Source organism: Alligator mississippiensis, chromosome 11, assembly GCF_030867095.1.
Source record: "Alligator mississippiensis isolate rAllMis1 chromosome 11, rAllMis1, whole genome shotgun sequence".
NCBI classification, from domain to species: Eukaryota; Metazoa; Chordata; order Crocodylia; family Alligatoridae; genus Alligator; species Alligator mississippiensis.
In genome coordinates, this window is record NC_081834.1 from 35,368,003 (window position 1) to 35,382,127 (window position 14,125).

A 14,125-nucleotide genomic window follows, 5' to 3' on the forward strand; every position below is an offset into this window, starting at 1 on the left:
AGAGAAGCGTATGCCTAACCTAGAGGCCCTGGCATGGTCTTGCTTAAGGCTTCAGCAGAATCTTGGTTCAACAAGGCCTGAGCTTCTAGCAGGCTTCTCTCTCTTAACCCCTACCTTCTCCTTAGTTTAATGAGGTCTTGGCTTCTAAATTGCCCCCTTTCCTCTCCCTTCTTGGAAAGTGTCCAGGCTTGGTTGGACTGGCAAAAAAAATCAAAGGGAATGTCAGTGCCTTTTGCAGATCACACCCTGAAGTCAAGTCAAGTGAGACATCTTCCAGGAAGAAAGGAAGGTTTGATAGGAGGTTTAACAATGAGAGGATACTAATTGGGACATGTACCTTTTGAATCAATGCAAGTATGTTCTAATAAAAATGTTCTTAACCTAGAATTATTTTGTATCTAATCGTTACTTGAACAGAAAAAAAAGAATTGAGGGAGCATGGAGTTTCCTCAGAAAACACGGTAAAACTCAACAATGTGACACAAAATAAACATTCCATTAAAAAAGGGGAGGTGCACTGATATATCAGTCCATATCGTATTGGCACTGAAGGAAAATTGACATTATCAGCAATCAGCTTTTTTTGGCTGATGTGGCCGAAAATGTCACTGATAAATGCCGCATACATGCACGCAGTAGTTGCAGCATGCATGTGGCCAGGAATGCAGCCTGGCAGCTTGGAGAGCAGCATCTAGCCGGTAAGTCTGTAGCGGGGAAAGGGTTTGGAGGGCATATCAAGGCCCCCATGATGATGGAGCGAGTGGGGCTGGGGCAGTAGCAGGCACTGCCCAGCCAGGGCAGGGTGAGGTGCAGGATGGAGCCACCTGCAACTTGCCCAGGGGGCGTAGGGGCTGGGGAGGAGGGCAGCTCCTGCTGTTGCACATACCCCCAGGGGAGACACAGGGGGCATGTGCCCCCCAGATTTGTGTGCAGGGTGAGGGCAGGCTGCCTGCTGTGGCTGGGGGCTGTGCTGGCCTCTTCCTGGTGGGGCGGAGGCTGGAGCAGGGCAGGAAGTGGTGGTGCTGGGTCGGGGGAGCTATGGGGTGAGTTACAGCTACCCCAAAATTCACCATAGCCTCCAACTCCCAGCACCGCCACCACCTGCCCTGCCCCCACATACCCCTACCGCAGCCCTAGCTCAGCTCCCCCTGCTGGGAAGAGGCCAGTGCAGCCCTTGACAGGCAGCTTGCCTTCGCCCCACGCACAGATCCAGGGGGCACATGCCCCCTGTGCTTCCCACATGGGTGCACTCGGTGGCAGGAGCCACCCCCCCCACACACCCTACGGACAAGCTGCCCATGGCTGTCCCGCACCCACCTTGCCCTGGCTGGGTAGTACCTGCCCATACCCCGGCCCTACTTCCTCTCCCACGTCCCTTCTCCAGAACAGACTTACCAGCCAGGCACAGTTCTCCAGTATGCTACCAGGCTGCATATCAGCAATTGGATCAGTATCAGCCAGTATGGCTGGTTAATAATTGGCCATTGGTATTGGCCAAAAAAATCTTTCAGTGCACCCCTAAAAAAATGTAAATGAAAAAGAAAGCATAGGAATGTGGTTATTGCAAGGGAAAATTTAGGCCGATCCCCACATTGCCACCTCCAGAACAAGGAAACTCCAAGATTAAGTTCCATTCCCCAGCAATAGATATTTGTGTTGGTCTAAATACTGGCACACGTGATCTGCAGCTACCTGCACTTTAATCCAGGCTATCCTGAAGGCTCAATCCAGGGTTTTATACTTGCAGCTTTGTAAGTAAATTACTTTATCTTGTTCTTAATCAGCTTACTTATTGCTTCTTGTAGGAATTTGCTATAAGCAAAAACATCCAGTTGGGTGATGAAAAAGGCCTAAAATTTCCTTCTGTGTGGGACTGGTCTCTACAGTTTACAACAAGGGATCGTATGCTCTTTCACAACCCTTTGTATATTGGAAAGAGTGCACCATGCGTACAAAACGGGGCCGTGAAATCTTTTAAAAGGTCAAAGGTAATACTGGGATTCAAACTCTTGTTAGTGAACTACTTTGCCTTTTACGAGTATAGTTACAAGAAATACTAAGATGTCGTGTAGAAGTAATTGTAAGTAATTTTTCAGAAGCTTATCTGCATAATTGGACCAGATACATTCATACCTCGTTTTAGCAGTGAGAGCGCTGTCTTTATTGCTACATCCCATAGTGTCCAACCTAAAGAAAATTGAATTTCTCCATGTCTCTGTTGTTGGGTACATGTCTTCCAGTGCACTTTATGGTATGCCTGGACTTACTGTCTAGAGAGAAGAGACTTGATGATTTCAGTTTGTTCCCCTTGTTCATTATCTTAGAAGTCACTGTTGAAATATACATGCATCTATTTTATACGGCTGTGAGCGGTCAAAGTATTTGTCATGTGAGCGATGCTGTGATTACACACAAGCTTGTTACAGCTGTCAAGGGTGACCACATTTAATTGGGAGAGCTAGAAACCTGCTCAGTCCCCACTGGAGTCCAGTGAAGCATTGTAGAAGAGCAGAACTCCCTGTTGCGGCTGGTGTTATCTGTTGCACTAAATTAACTGTTTGTTTTCTGCAGAAGAACTACAGCTCAACTCTGAGAGGAATCCCGCCAGCACTAAAGAATGGGATCATCAGTGAGCAAGAGTTTCTTCCAAGAAGAAACTCCCTGATACTAAAACTGAAACCAGACTCTCTTCAGCAGGCAGCCAGCCATAATAATAGCTTGGAGCAGTATTTCAGAGCCTGGTTTTCCAAGCCTGTTGACCTGCATGGTGTGATTCTACCACAACTCTCTGGAACGCACGTAAAACTGTGGAAACTGTGCTACTTCCGCTGGGTTCCAGAGGCCCAAATTAATAATGGTGGCTTCATCACTGCCTTCCACAAAATCTCTTTGCTGGTAGATGAAGTTGACATGCTAAACAGGAGTCTTCGACAGTGTAAAAGCAACCTGTCTTTGCAAGCAAACTGTTCAGACCTGGATCAAAGCAGGATGTACTTCAGAGCAAGTGGTTTAAATGACATTTCTGGGACTTCAGACTTTCTCTCCTCCTCATTCCCCTTTTCTCCTATAGGAAACCTATGCAGACGGAGCATTCTGGGAACACCTTTAAGCAAATTCTTAAGTGGTGCCAAAATCTGGTTGTCCACTGAGACACTTGCAAATGAAGACTAAGATATGATGATGCTTTAAACATTTGGGGGAGGGGGTAGATCATTGTGTGTCTTCTCTAAGTTAACACTGCTAATTGCAGCATCTGAAGCTGTAATAATTTTATATACAAATATTACCTACATTTTTGCACAAATATTTAAAAGCAAAGCAAATCATGCTTCAAATCGCACAATTTTGTTTCCAGTAGTTCTCATGTAAGCGTCTTGTCTAGAGTCTGCTTCTTCCTGTAGTTTCTAGGTCCAGCTCGTACAAGATGCAAAATTTTCACTTGCTCATCAAAGGTTTGGTGTGGTCACTAATAAGGTTTTTGTTCTGTTTTCAGTGTCTGTTTTCCCAGATGTTGACTGACTGAAGTGAATCTTGTGTCCATACAAATTAGCAAATCAAATGGGTGAAAACAAACATCAAAGAAAAGGAGAATGACTGTAAAGGATGCAGGCTAACATCAGTTGTGGAAATATGGGAACGAATTACTTATCACAACACAGGTTTAGGAGGAATGCATTTCTGTGCTTCCGTGCTAGCTTTCTGTGACTTGTTTCACCTAGTGTATGTGTTGGTGTTGTGTGCTCCTGTTCCCCCCCTCCCAAATCATCCATTACAGATGATTCATCTTCAGGTCTTTGGTAATTCCGTGAGCTTGCCTTTATTTCACAGAAGCTAACTTCAGGACAACATGCACTGTTAACCTTAAAACGTTCACTGTAGATAATGGTGGTCTTGTAGCCTTAGAAGTGCCTTTAATTGGAATGAAATATTAATTAGATGTTTCTAATGCATCCTAAGATGTAATTTTCTTTTCAGTAGGATGTTTTGAGCCTGTCCTCTTGCATCAACACAATCTCCACATTCTAACATGCACAGTGAACTTCAGAAGTCACTAAGGACCCGACACAAGAAAGGGCTTGAGTGCCTGAGCTCCATTGGTGCCCATTCCCTGATTTTTCCAGGTGCTTGGTGTCCTGCCTCCCCACAGGCCCAGGGCTGAGCAGCTCATGCCTTAGCCTGATTGGGAAAGGGGCCCTCTGCCTAGGTCCCGGGGGCTGGAGCAGGCAGGTGTTCTGTGTGCACATCCAAACACCGATGTTGCAACAACTAGTTTCCTTTGAAATGGGACTGGAGGAAGATGCTGCCATTTCCCCTTCACATACTAGTGCATCAGCTAAGCATTTCCTCAGGAAGTAGAAGACCTGGGATCTGTTCACTTCCCTACCTAAGGAAATTCATCTTCACCAGCCAGTAAAATAGGGAGGGTGCTCTCCCACCCCTCCCATTGAAGCTGTCTCTGGGCAGAAACTGCAAGTTAAGCTGAAAGAATGAGCACAAGAGGGAGCCTGAGGCTCCAGCCTCATGGTTAAGGCATTTGTAGGGGGTGCATCCTGGCTGCCAGTCTTTGCTCCCAGGATTATATCTGTATTCTTCATGGAATAGTGGCTGTATAAAACATGCAGGTGTAAAGACCTTCCCTCTCCTCAGCATTTCTGTAGTGTCTAGCTGCAGGTGGCTGTATGTGGAGTTCCAGTGTTGGGGCCAGGCACCAAAGTCCCTTACTGGATCTGACCCTAAAAGCCATTATTGCTCATCCCTCTGAACAGCATTACCACATGCAAAATATATAAATGTATATCGAAGTGCCAGGGAAACTGAAGTTCTCTCTGTCTGTCTCCAAATAATAGTAGTGCGCCTCAAGCTGCTTAGTTGGCTCATAGTTAGTTTACCTTGCGCAGTTCTGGTGTGTCTGTTTGCAGGAGTGGCTGTTGCACTGGGAAGATCCAAAGAGAAAGGCATTTAGTTGTTGTTTGCCTCTTTGAAACAGAGTTAGCTCTTCCTCCCTCAAGGCTGTGCGTGATGGTTGTGCAGTGCTTGCTCTCACTGCGCGAGGGCAAGAGGTGACTGACAAACAAGAAATCGCTTTTTGTAAAAACCAAACCAAATCTTGTTTTCACCAGGAGAGCTGGCCAGGTATTTCCCAATTCATTCTTTCTTTTTACCATTGGCCCTAATTGTGCTGCTAGGACGGCTGATCCTGCAAGGGCTTTCACAGACCACAGAACGACAGGGCTGTCTGCTGGAGCTGCCCTTTCATTTGACAAGCCCAGTTTTTCTGCTGGTTAATTTAGATCAGGTAGTGCTTTCCCTGGTCTGACACTTGTTATACAAGACCTCAACCTGTGTGCTAACTTTGGTACCAGTTTTTTTTAGAATTAACAAACCACTCTAACAATTTTTATGGTATAAAAAGTAAAATAGTTTCCTTAACGTGCTTCTTGCTTTGAAGTCCGTTTTTCAACTAATCAACATTTGGTAAATAAATTGCTTTAATCAGATGAGCTTCTTGCAGAGAAAAGGGTTAGTGTTTGGAATGGGAACTGCTAAAAAAAAATGGCTTCTTATGCCTGTACAAGGATGACTTGCAAAGTCATGTAGCTTGCATTTTCTGTACCTTGCATTCAGCCCATCTATATTTCCAGGCTGCAGGTGTTCTTGTTGATAAACAATAGGCCTTTAAAAACAAAAACTGCCTCAATACCTATTTGCCAAATGGAACGGTTTAAGAATTTGGGGCAAATGGGCATGCCAGGTGTCAGTAAGCAGATGGGTGTGCCAGGTGTGGGGTGTATCTGCTACTTTAGACATCATCTGGTTGCATCATTCAGGCCTGGTCCTAGATGTTGAGCCTTCTCCTTGCCTGGGGTGTTTATCCCTGAATAATATAATTGCTGAAAGCCTCAATTAGCTGCTGCAAAGCAGTTACTAATAATTTATAGTCCAAGAAATGTACAGTTGCTTGACATGGTAAATTCAAGTTCCCGCTCTAAAAAGCTGCCTTCCTGTCATACATACTGACCTGACCTGAACCTAGGCAGGGTCTTCTCTTCTTGCAAGTGGTTCTGAGGAGTCAGTTCTTATGTTCATTGATATTCCCTACACAGAAGCTCACACCTTCTAATTGAGTTTTGTTTGCCATTTTAAAACTAGGTACTATTAATACCATTAGAGTTTTAAGAGTAGGAAGACTATAAACAAGCTTATTTTTTTATATCATTATTGTCTAGCGACATGCACTGCTTTGGTTGGCAATAGGCTGTTACATCATGATTTTTTTTTTTGTACTAGATTGTAAACAATATGGAAAATTGAACTGCTGAGACATGAAGTTTTGGTTGATGTGGAAGTACAATGCCAGTGCCTTTAGCTGTTGCAGAGTGGAGGTCAAACCAATGTCAGCACTTGCGGCAGTACAAATTTCTTCAACCAGTCACTGCCAACTACCAAGGAAATGGTTATGAATGTAGAATTCCATTGAAATAAGTAACGTGGGGTTTCGGCTGCATTTGGAATACTACTTTAATATTAATTACCTTTGTGCTTTTAACCACGGAGTAGTAGGGGCAAGGGTTTTGGCGTGATCTCAGATGGAAAGATTCATTAAAACCAAAAAAATTCTAACATTTTTGATGAAGGAAAGGATGAAACCTTTAATCTGCATCTAATGTGTGAGTGAAAAAACTGTTCCCCAAATTGCTTTAGGCAGCACATTCTTAATGCTGTTGCTGCAAGAGTTGACTGTTTTAATTGAAACTAAAACCTTTTGTGCCTAATGATGACTTATTGAATAACGTAGTATTGCCAGGACAAATACAAAATCCTGACACTCAGTTGTGAATGTGAAGTAAATTAGACTTAATAAAAGTTCATGCCTTTCCACAACAATTATCATTTTACTGCTTTTCTTCTGAGCAACTGTAAAATGGAGCTGAGCTAAATGAGGCTGCAGAAAGATCACTGCCATAGCACAGCCCCTGATTTCTCATAATTTCTTTCTTAGAACTTCTGGTGTTTAATTTTACTCACTGCAAATCAGTGACGGATTAGGAGAAAATCCAACCCAAACTGAGACTGTTGTTAATATTTTTAACTTGATTCTAAGCAAAATGGTTTAAAATTAAAGTCAGTTTGTTATAAAGCTTCATTTTGAGAGAGATTTTTGTTTTGCCTCCACTGAGTCACACATTCAGCAAGAGATGAACTCAAGCCATAGCTGTATTTCCTTACTTCAGTCATTCCCAACCAGGGTGCAATGAGGTGCCTAGACATCCTTTCAAGGGTGCCACACAATATTAGCACTGTTGGGTGTGCAAACATGCATCACAAGAAACCTAGAGATTTCAAATAGGAATCCATAATGCTAAAAACATTCTGACCCGTTATGGGCTTTGAACTCATAGCAAGAAGAGAATTGTTCTCCTCACTTTTCTGTAGTAAAAAATGAGTGAAAATAAAAAACTTGCATTTTCCTAGGGATGCTGTGACTTTAAAATGGTTAAGAATCAGAGGCTTATTATACGTCAGCATGAAGAGCGAGGGATGCAAGTGTGCTGTTGCCTCTAAGGACAAACAGTAACAAAAAAATAATGTAAAAAATCCTTGTTCTACTGTGCTGATTAATATTTTCCATCTTCCTTTTATCATACGGCCAATATGAATCATCATTTCTTTACCTTGGTCCTAAAACAGACTTAAAAATATTTCTTTTTTAGGAAATATGAAATCAAGACACTTCAAGAGTGACAAATCTGTCAGTCAGTAAAAGAGACTGAAGTACAGCATGCTTTGTATTTCATTATATTTTTTCAGCTTGATCCTTTAATAAGGAAATAGACAAGTATGGCAGTGGGCTAGACCTAGGCTTAAGGAGACCAGATACATGGTTTAGGGGAGGGAATTGCTCTGGTGTTCAAGCTCCCGGCTTGACCTAGGATGAACACTAAACAAAACATGCTAATGTGAATCAACAGCAATAGGAAACATGCGAGGGTGGCTAAAGGGTGTGTAGGGCTCAAGTCACTCAATGCAGCTATATCATAATAGAGGGAGGGGCATTGTATTTTAATATTTAGTAGCTAAAGTATATAAAACAGGGAAAGTTCTTTGCTCCTTCCAGTGGCAAAAGGTGCAGGATAAAGCTCTTATTTCCAAGGGGTAAGCCATCTCACTTGAGCCACAACTTCAGTTTGTTTGCTGCTTTATGACCCTATGTCTTTTTTTCTTTTTTTTGGGGGGGGGGAGCAGGGCAGAGCAGCCCCAGTCTGGATGCATCTGGAAAGCACAAATAGGAATGCTGCAGTGTTTCAGGGGCCTAATTAAGAATTCCTTATCTCCAGAAAACTTATTAGCCTCTGAGGCCATGTCTGTAAATGAGAGAGACCGATTAGTATGTTTCATACGCTTTATTTATTAAAATATTTCACTCATGCCCAAATCCAATGTAGTCAAGACCAATTTAGTCAACTGAGGCGCTTGCTCTTGGCTCCAACTGCAGCCACATGACAGACCTCTACTGCAGCTCCCAGCTGCTTCAGCTCACTCAGCCAGAGCATCTGCTTGTGTGAAAGGCGATCGTTGGGCCCCTTCACTTCCACCAGCTGGAATAAAGAGTCAGTGATGGTTAAGAGCTAAAAGCAGTAGCAGTTCTCTCCCTTTTTGCCTTGTTTTTCTTGAAATAAAGAACAATGTCATGAGAAAATCCCTGCATTCAAAAGTTATGCACCCCCTCAGCCTCGTGGAGGATTCCTGTAAGACTTGACCCTGACCGCACATGTTCTTATTACAGTATATTGGAAGTCTTCCTTTGAATCAATAAATCTTGTCCAGAACGCTTAGCTTGGTTCGCCATGACAACATGTGCTCAAGTTTTGCACTGAGCCTTCCTGGGTACATGGTATCTAGTTCCCAAATTCTCAGCACTACATGTCAACCTCTGTGACCCTCTATAAAAGAGTGTGTGTGCGCGCACGTGTGCATACATGTGTGTAAGAAAGAGCTAAGTTTTTCACATTCCTGAAGTGTAGGCTTTAAGAACAATGCCAAAAATCATGAATAAAGTATAGCTATTTCATCTGTGCCACCACAAAACCACACACACACTTCAAGGACAAAACCAGTTGCTGAGAAAGATACAAGTGAAAGAAAATAAAATCCCCTGCTACTGGTAGAAAAAGTACTGTCTTCAGTTGCTGAACAGACCCTAAATTCTCTATAGTACCTCTCACTCAAGTAAAACCTTCCTTTCTACTTTGGGAAAGGCCACACCACAGTGTGGTAGGAAAACACAATCCTGCAAGCCCTCAACCTCTACATTTACTTTACATAGCTCTGTGGGCCAGTCACCAGGCTCCTTCACAGATGCTTCCTATTTCTAAGAATGGCTCTTACAAAAAAAAAATCCCAAGGATTTTCTGTAGGAGGATCTCAATGAAGGCCTCCGCCTCTGTGGTGTAAAGCTTTTATTCAGATGTTCTTATGTGCCAAAGGAGGTCTTCACCTTTACACCAAGGGAATATTAGAGACCGCGGTCTGATCTTTTCTGACCAACAAGAACTAGCCCTTGTGAGACTGAGATGGTTCCAGTGGTTTGAATGCTGACTGCACAGTACTGAAGGCCATCCTCTTACCACTATTTCCAGGTTATCCTGCACATGCTACCAGTCTGGGCAGCCTTTGCTGATGGGGTCATTTTCCTGCCACTCATTTCAGGGGAAGGCCTGTTACACATTGCACCTGTGCAGCTTCTATTACAGATAACTCCTGACTGCACACAGCTTCCCATCATCATTCCCTGGCATGCCAGAAATATTACAGGGCAAAGGACTTTTGGGGTCCACTAATTTTGATGTACATAATATGAGGCCAAGAAGTGACCCAAGACTGCCAAGCTGATATACAAGATGCAGAACCATTAGCAATTAAAAACTCTACATTAATAGTGTGCCTTTCCAAGTTGCAGCACCAGTAAGAACACAGATAATACTGGCTTCTCCCACATACATACAAATCAAAGCAACAACAAAGTATCCCTACACTGTCACTTGCCAATGTAATCTGTGACCTCCCAAAAAAGGAAAAGTTCATATACACGTTTCAGCTATCCATTCCTTTCCTTTAAAAATTTGGTTAGCAGCAAACTAGAACAATAAACATGCCACCCATTAGGCTTTTATTCCTCCAGCCACGTGCATGTTCACATACCTCCCACACCACACCATCACACGTTCATTTTCCGTGTAGCCTTCTTGTACTGTTTGCAGATCTGTGTAGCTCTATGTGATTCAACTAGTGATGATGTTAATGTTACTATAAAACTTTTCTTCTCAGTTTGAGGGCCAAGGATGACAGGCAGGTCTCATCTTGCTCGTCTCTCACCTTTGTCTCCAATTTAAAAAAATGTGTTGAAAAAGCTAAGCTGACATCATTACGTCTGACGTATATAATCAAGGTAAATACCAGAGCAAAATTATGCAAGCAGAGAGTTCACAGGTTTGTGAATGCAAGGAGTACATGGTCAACATGGTATGAAAGCATTTGAAGCCCTCTCCTGTGAACAGAAGTGGCTTTATTTTATATCCACAGTAAGGATCGTCAACTGCTTTTACCTCTGAGCTGGGAACATACCTTGAAGCAGTGATCATGAGTGCTCCACACAACTAGATCAGGAAGACCCCCTCTGCAGTGGCGCAGATCTCTGGCGAGCCGTCTACACACACCACTTAAGAAAGGTCCTCCCAAACAGGACACTAAACTCTGTAAATAAGCAGAGAGGGGGGATTGGGAGGGGTGTTATTTCTTCAGTTCCAGTCCCACAAAAGCCTACTTCATACCCCTTCCTTGGGCATTTCTAGCAGCTCAAACACTCCCTGCTGCTATAGTCCTCCAGTATTCCCAGCTTTGGAAACTGAAAAATGGCAAAAGGGTCACAAAATACCAACATGGACCTCTATTGACCAGAAAAATTGAGGATGACTTTCCTGCTCTTCCCTAACTGCAAGGCCATACTTAGACACAGATGGTCTGTGTGACGGTGGGCAAGTTGCTTAGTCTGTCAGTGCCTCGGTTCATGCCACCCACCTCCTTCCCACTACAATACAATAGAAATGATACTACTGGCCTCCCTTCAGTTGTTTAGAGAACCTACAATAAAGGTTATGAGACGACTGATGCTAAAGTACCAGGCACCTTAGCTGGATCGAGGACTTAAACATCAATGTAATGAGGCTTAGTCAGCACCATAGCTATTAGCTATTTACCTGAGCCTGCTGGAGGGAAGTAAATCGGTTCCAACTAACTAGGGCCGAAACTTTTCCCTCTTGAGTACTCCAGACATCAGCAAGCAACTCCTTCAAAGTCTCGGAAGAAGCTGCATGCAGCAATTGGAGTCTGGCTTCAATGGCATCTCTTCTGTTCTCATAGAAGCTGTCAGTGCATAAATCCAGGGGGAATGCCTGTGGAAAAATGGAAATGCGCTCCTTAGTATTGATGCCAGACAATAAACCTGAAGAAATGGAAATTCAGACACTGCAACTGCTCTGCTACAATCTATTCCAACTCTCAGTTTCACAGGTATAAGGGAAGTGCTTTATAAATACAGGAATGACAGCAGCCTCCACCTCTGGAGAAAGAGTACACATTTAGGATTAATGTGACAAACCCTAGCCACATGCAAAAATCTCATAACGCTGGTTAGTAAAGAATATTGAACACTGGAGATCTTGTTAATTTAGGAATGTTTAGAATAGATGAGCCCTAGCCCAGTGGTTCTCAACTTTTTTAGATTCAAGGCACCCCCCCACTGGACTTGAGGCATCCCTCATTACCTTTTGTGAATTGAGTGGTACCCCCATTTCAAAAACTAATCAATTTATTACAGTGCTTACCTCCTTGCAGAGAGGCCAGGCAGTGGGACAGGAAGACGACCAGGCAGGGAGAGCCTGAGCTGGCCCTTATGTGTTTCTCTCCTTACATTTCCTGCAGCCCCCTTCAAAGGCTCTCACAGGACCCTGATTGAAGGTCACTGACCTAGACTTGGCCTCATGGCTGGTGAGAAAAGCTAAGGTTGGACAAGGTAATAATCCGCATCATAGATGCCACCACAGAACAAATGATCTCCCCTATGAAATGAGTGGCAATGAAAATGACAGAGCTGCGGCTGAGCTGGGGCCATGTCAGCTTCCAGACACCCTAAAGCAGCATGCCAGTCGAGGGGATGGCAAAGAGGAAGGATTCCAGGCAGGAAGCCAATAAGCTCCATATTCCCTTCCCCTTGCCCACTGCCTTGCTTGCTGCATGGTGATGGTAGCTGAAATCTGATGGTGACACTAAGTGGAATCCGATCTCTGAAGCACACAGAGCACTTCAAGGATCTGTATTTCAACCATCTCCCTCATCTTGAGGCTGCAAAGTAGAGGAAAAAAGGAAGAGTAAAAACTTTCTACCTCTTTCCTGCTCAGGTACGAGTCTCCCGACAGTTTTGATCTGCATCAACAAGTGACACTCACCTCACAACTCCCCACTCCTCTGGAAGCCCTGTACAGACAGCGTTTTGCACAATGAAATGCTGAATCATCCTTGTTACAAGCAGGCCCCAGGGTGTGTTTGAGATTCCTTTTCAAAATGGGAATGATGTGCAAATAATGAGATTAATTGTATAAAAGGGAATGGATGTTGGAAGGGGTAGGCAGCTGGAGTTTAAGTATAGATGAAAGCAGCAACAGCAGAAATCCTCTAACATCATTTGGTACTGAGAAGTGGGGCCCTCTGTTCTTCAAGATATGGGGTCTGTTCTCTGAGGCTTGACATCTCTATTGCTAGGTGCTTGCCCATCCCTTGTGCCAGGGTAAGAACTCTTCAAGGAGCAGCAGTCCCTTTCTTTGGTGCTGCCATGGCTCCTGGAGATGCTATCTCCCCACATCCCATGCTGCCCCACTCAACCAGGAGATAACCAAAGCCAGCCTTATATGAACTTGGAAAGCAGTGTAGGAGAGCAGGACAGCACTTTACTGCAAAATAAGCTGTCCAACAGAAGGACCTGCACCTCTATTGTGGGCTTCTCGGAGCCAGTAGCCTTTCCCCAAGGAGCAGAGGGCCAGTCCAGGTTTGGAGCAGATAGAGCACATTCTACAAAGAGAGCATGCTAAGGAGGAGACTATTCTAACTTGGCTAATCAAATCAACCAAAGCCTTGGCCTCCCTGAATTTGGGGGCTCTTTTCTCAAAACTGCTACAAAAAAGGGCACTGTAATACCATATGTTGCTTTCTAGACAGAAAAGACCTCTGGAACAGCCATTGTTCCAGCGAACAGACATACCAAAAGATAAATAAATGCCAACACTCAGTGTCTTTGTCTCTACTTCTAGTTGGTACCATTATAAACAATCACAGGTGCTAATTCTCTAAAATGAATGGGAGCCTCCTATTCTAATTCTACTCTGCATCCGTTACTACCTGTCCCACTCTAATTCAGTGATTCTCAATTAGGGTGCCACTGCGCTTTTAAGAGTGCCTTGGGGTGCCACACAGTATTAGCTCTGTCAGGTTTGCAAACTTAATTCACAAGACAAATCCTGAGTGCACATCCAGACAAGCATGGTCGTGCAGTATGTGGCACTGCAAACATGTTTCCAGCGCCACATACCACACAGTCTGGTGTTCTCCACGCTGCACAGACACGCTGCCCAAGCATGCACTCAGCCAGTTTTTTTTCCACAGGATTTTTGACCCTTGGATATCCAGGGGTCAAAAAAACCCACGGAAAAAAAAAAAGCACAGCGCAGAGTTTTCAAATATGAAAAGATTGAAAACCACTGTCCTAATTGATGAGCATTTACAATGCAACACCGAGAAACTGGTTTGAAGAAAGGGACAGGACTCCCCACTCCCACTTTAAATGCTCACTGGGAAGGGCTGTGCGGCACCTAGAGGAGCTGGGTGGGCCAAGACCAGGAGTGCTGATCACCAGAGCTCCAAAACACTCTGCAAGGCAATGCTCTCAGCCAGGCCTTCTAAATCAGGGGTGTGCAAAATACAGCCTGCTGGCCAGATCTGGCCCACGAGGCCATTCTATCCGGCCTGCGGGGTCCCTAAAAAATTTAGAAAATTAATATTTATCTGTCCTTGGTTC

The 14,125-nt window shown here is 44.0% G+C and overlaps 2 protein-coding genes across 2 annotated transcripts in view; one reads left to right on the forward strand and one right to left on the reverse strand.

The window, feature by feature from the left end:
• Positions 1–7,144, forward strand: part of MTMR10 (myotubularin related protein 10) — a 65,685-nt gene extending 58,541 nt beyond the window's left edge. The window contains exons 15-16 of the mRNA XM_006259750.4: positions 1,806–1,988; positions 2,572–7,144. Of these exons, the coding sequence (XP_006259812.1) occupies positions 1,806–1,988; positions 2,572–3,171 (783 nt within the window). The 3' untranslated portion in view covers positions 3,172–7,144. The remainder of the gene's footprint in view (positions 1–1,805; positions 1,989–2,571) is intronic.
• A 1,243-nt stretch (positions 7,145–8,387) lies between these two features.
• FAN1 (FANCD2 and FANCI associated nuclease 1) overlaps positions 8,388–14,125 on the reverse strand; it is a 43,687-nt gene continuing 37,949 nt past the window's right edge. Inside the window, exons 12-14 of the mRNA XM_006259752.4 lie at positions 11,256–11,450; positions 10,624–10,752; positions 8,388–8,597 (exon numbers count right to left, since the gene is read on the reverse strand). Of these exons, the coding sequence (XP_006259814.1) occupies positions 8,460–8,597; positions 10,624–10,752; positions 11,256–11,450 (462 nt within the window). The 3' untranslated portion in view covers positions 8,388–8,459. The remainder of the gene's footprint in view (positions 8,598–10,623; positions 10,753–11,255; positions 11,451–14,125) is intronic.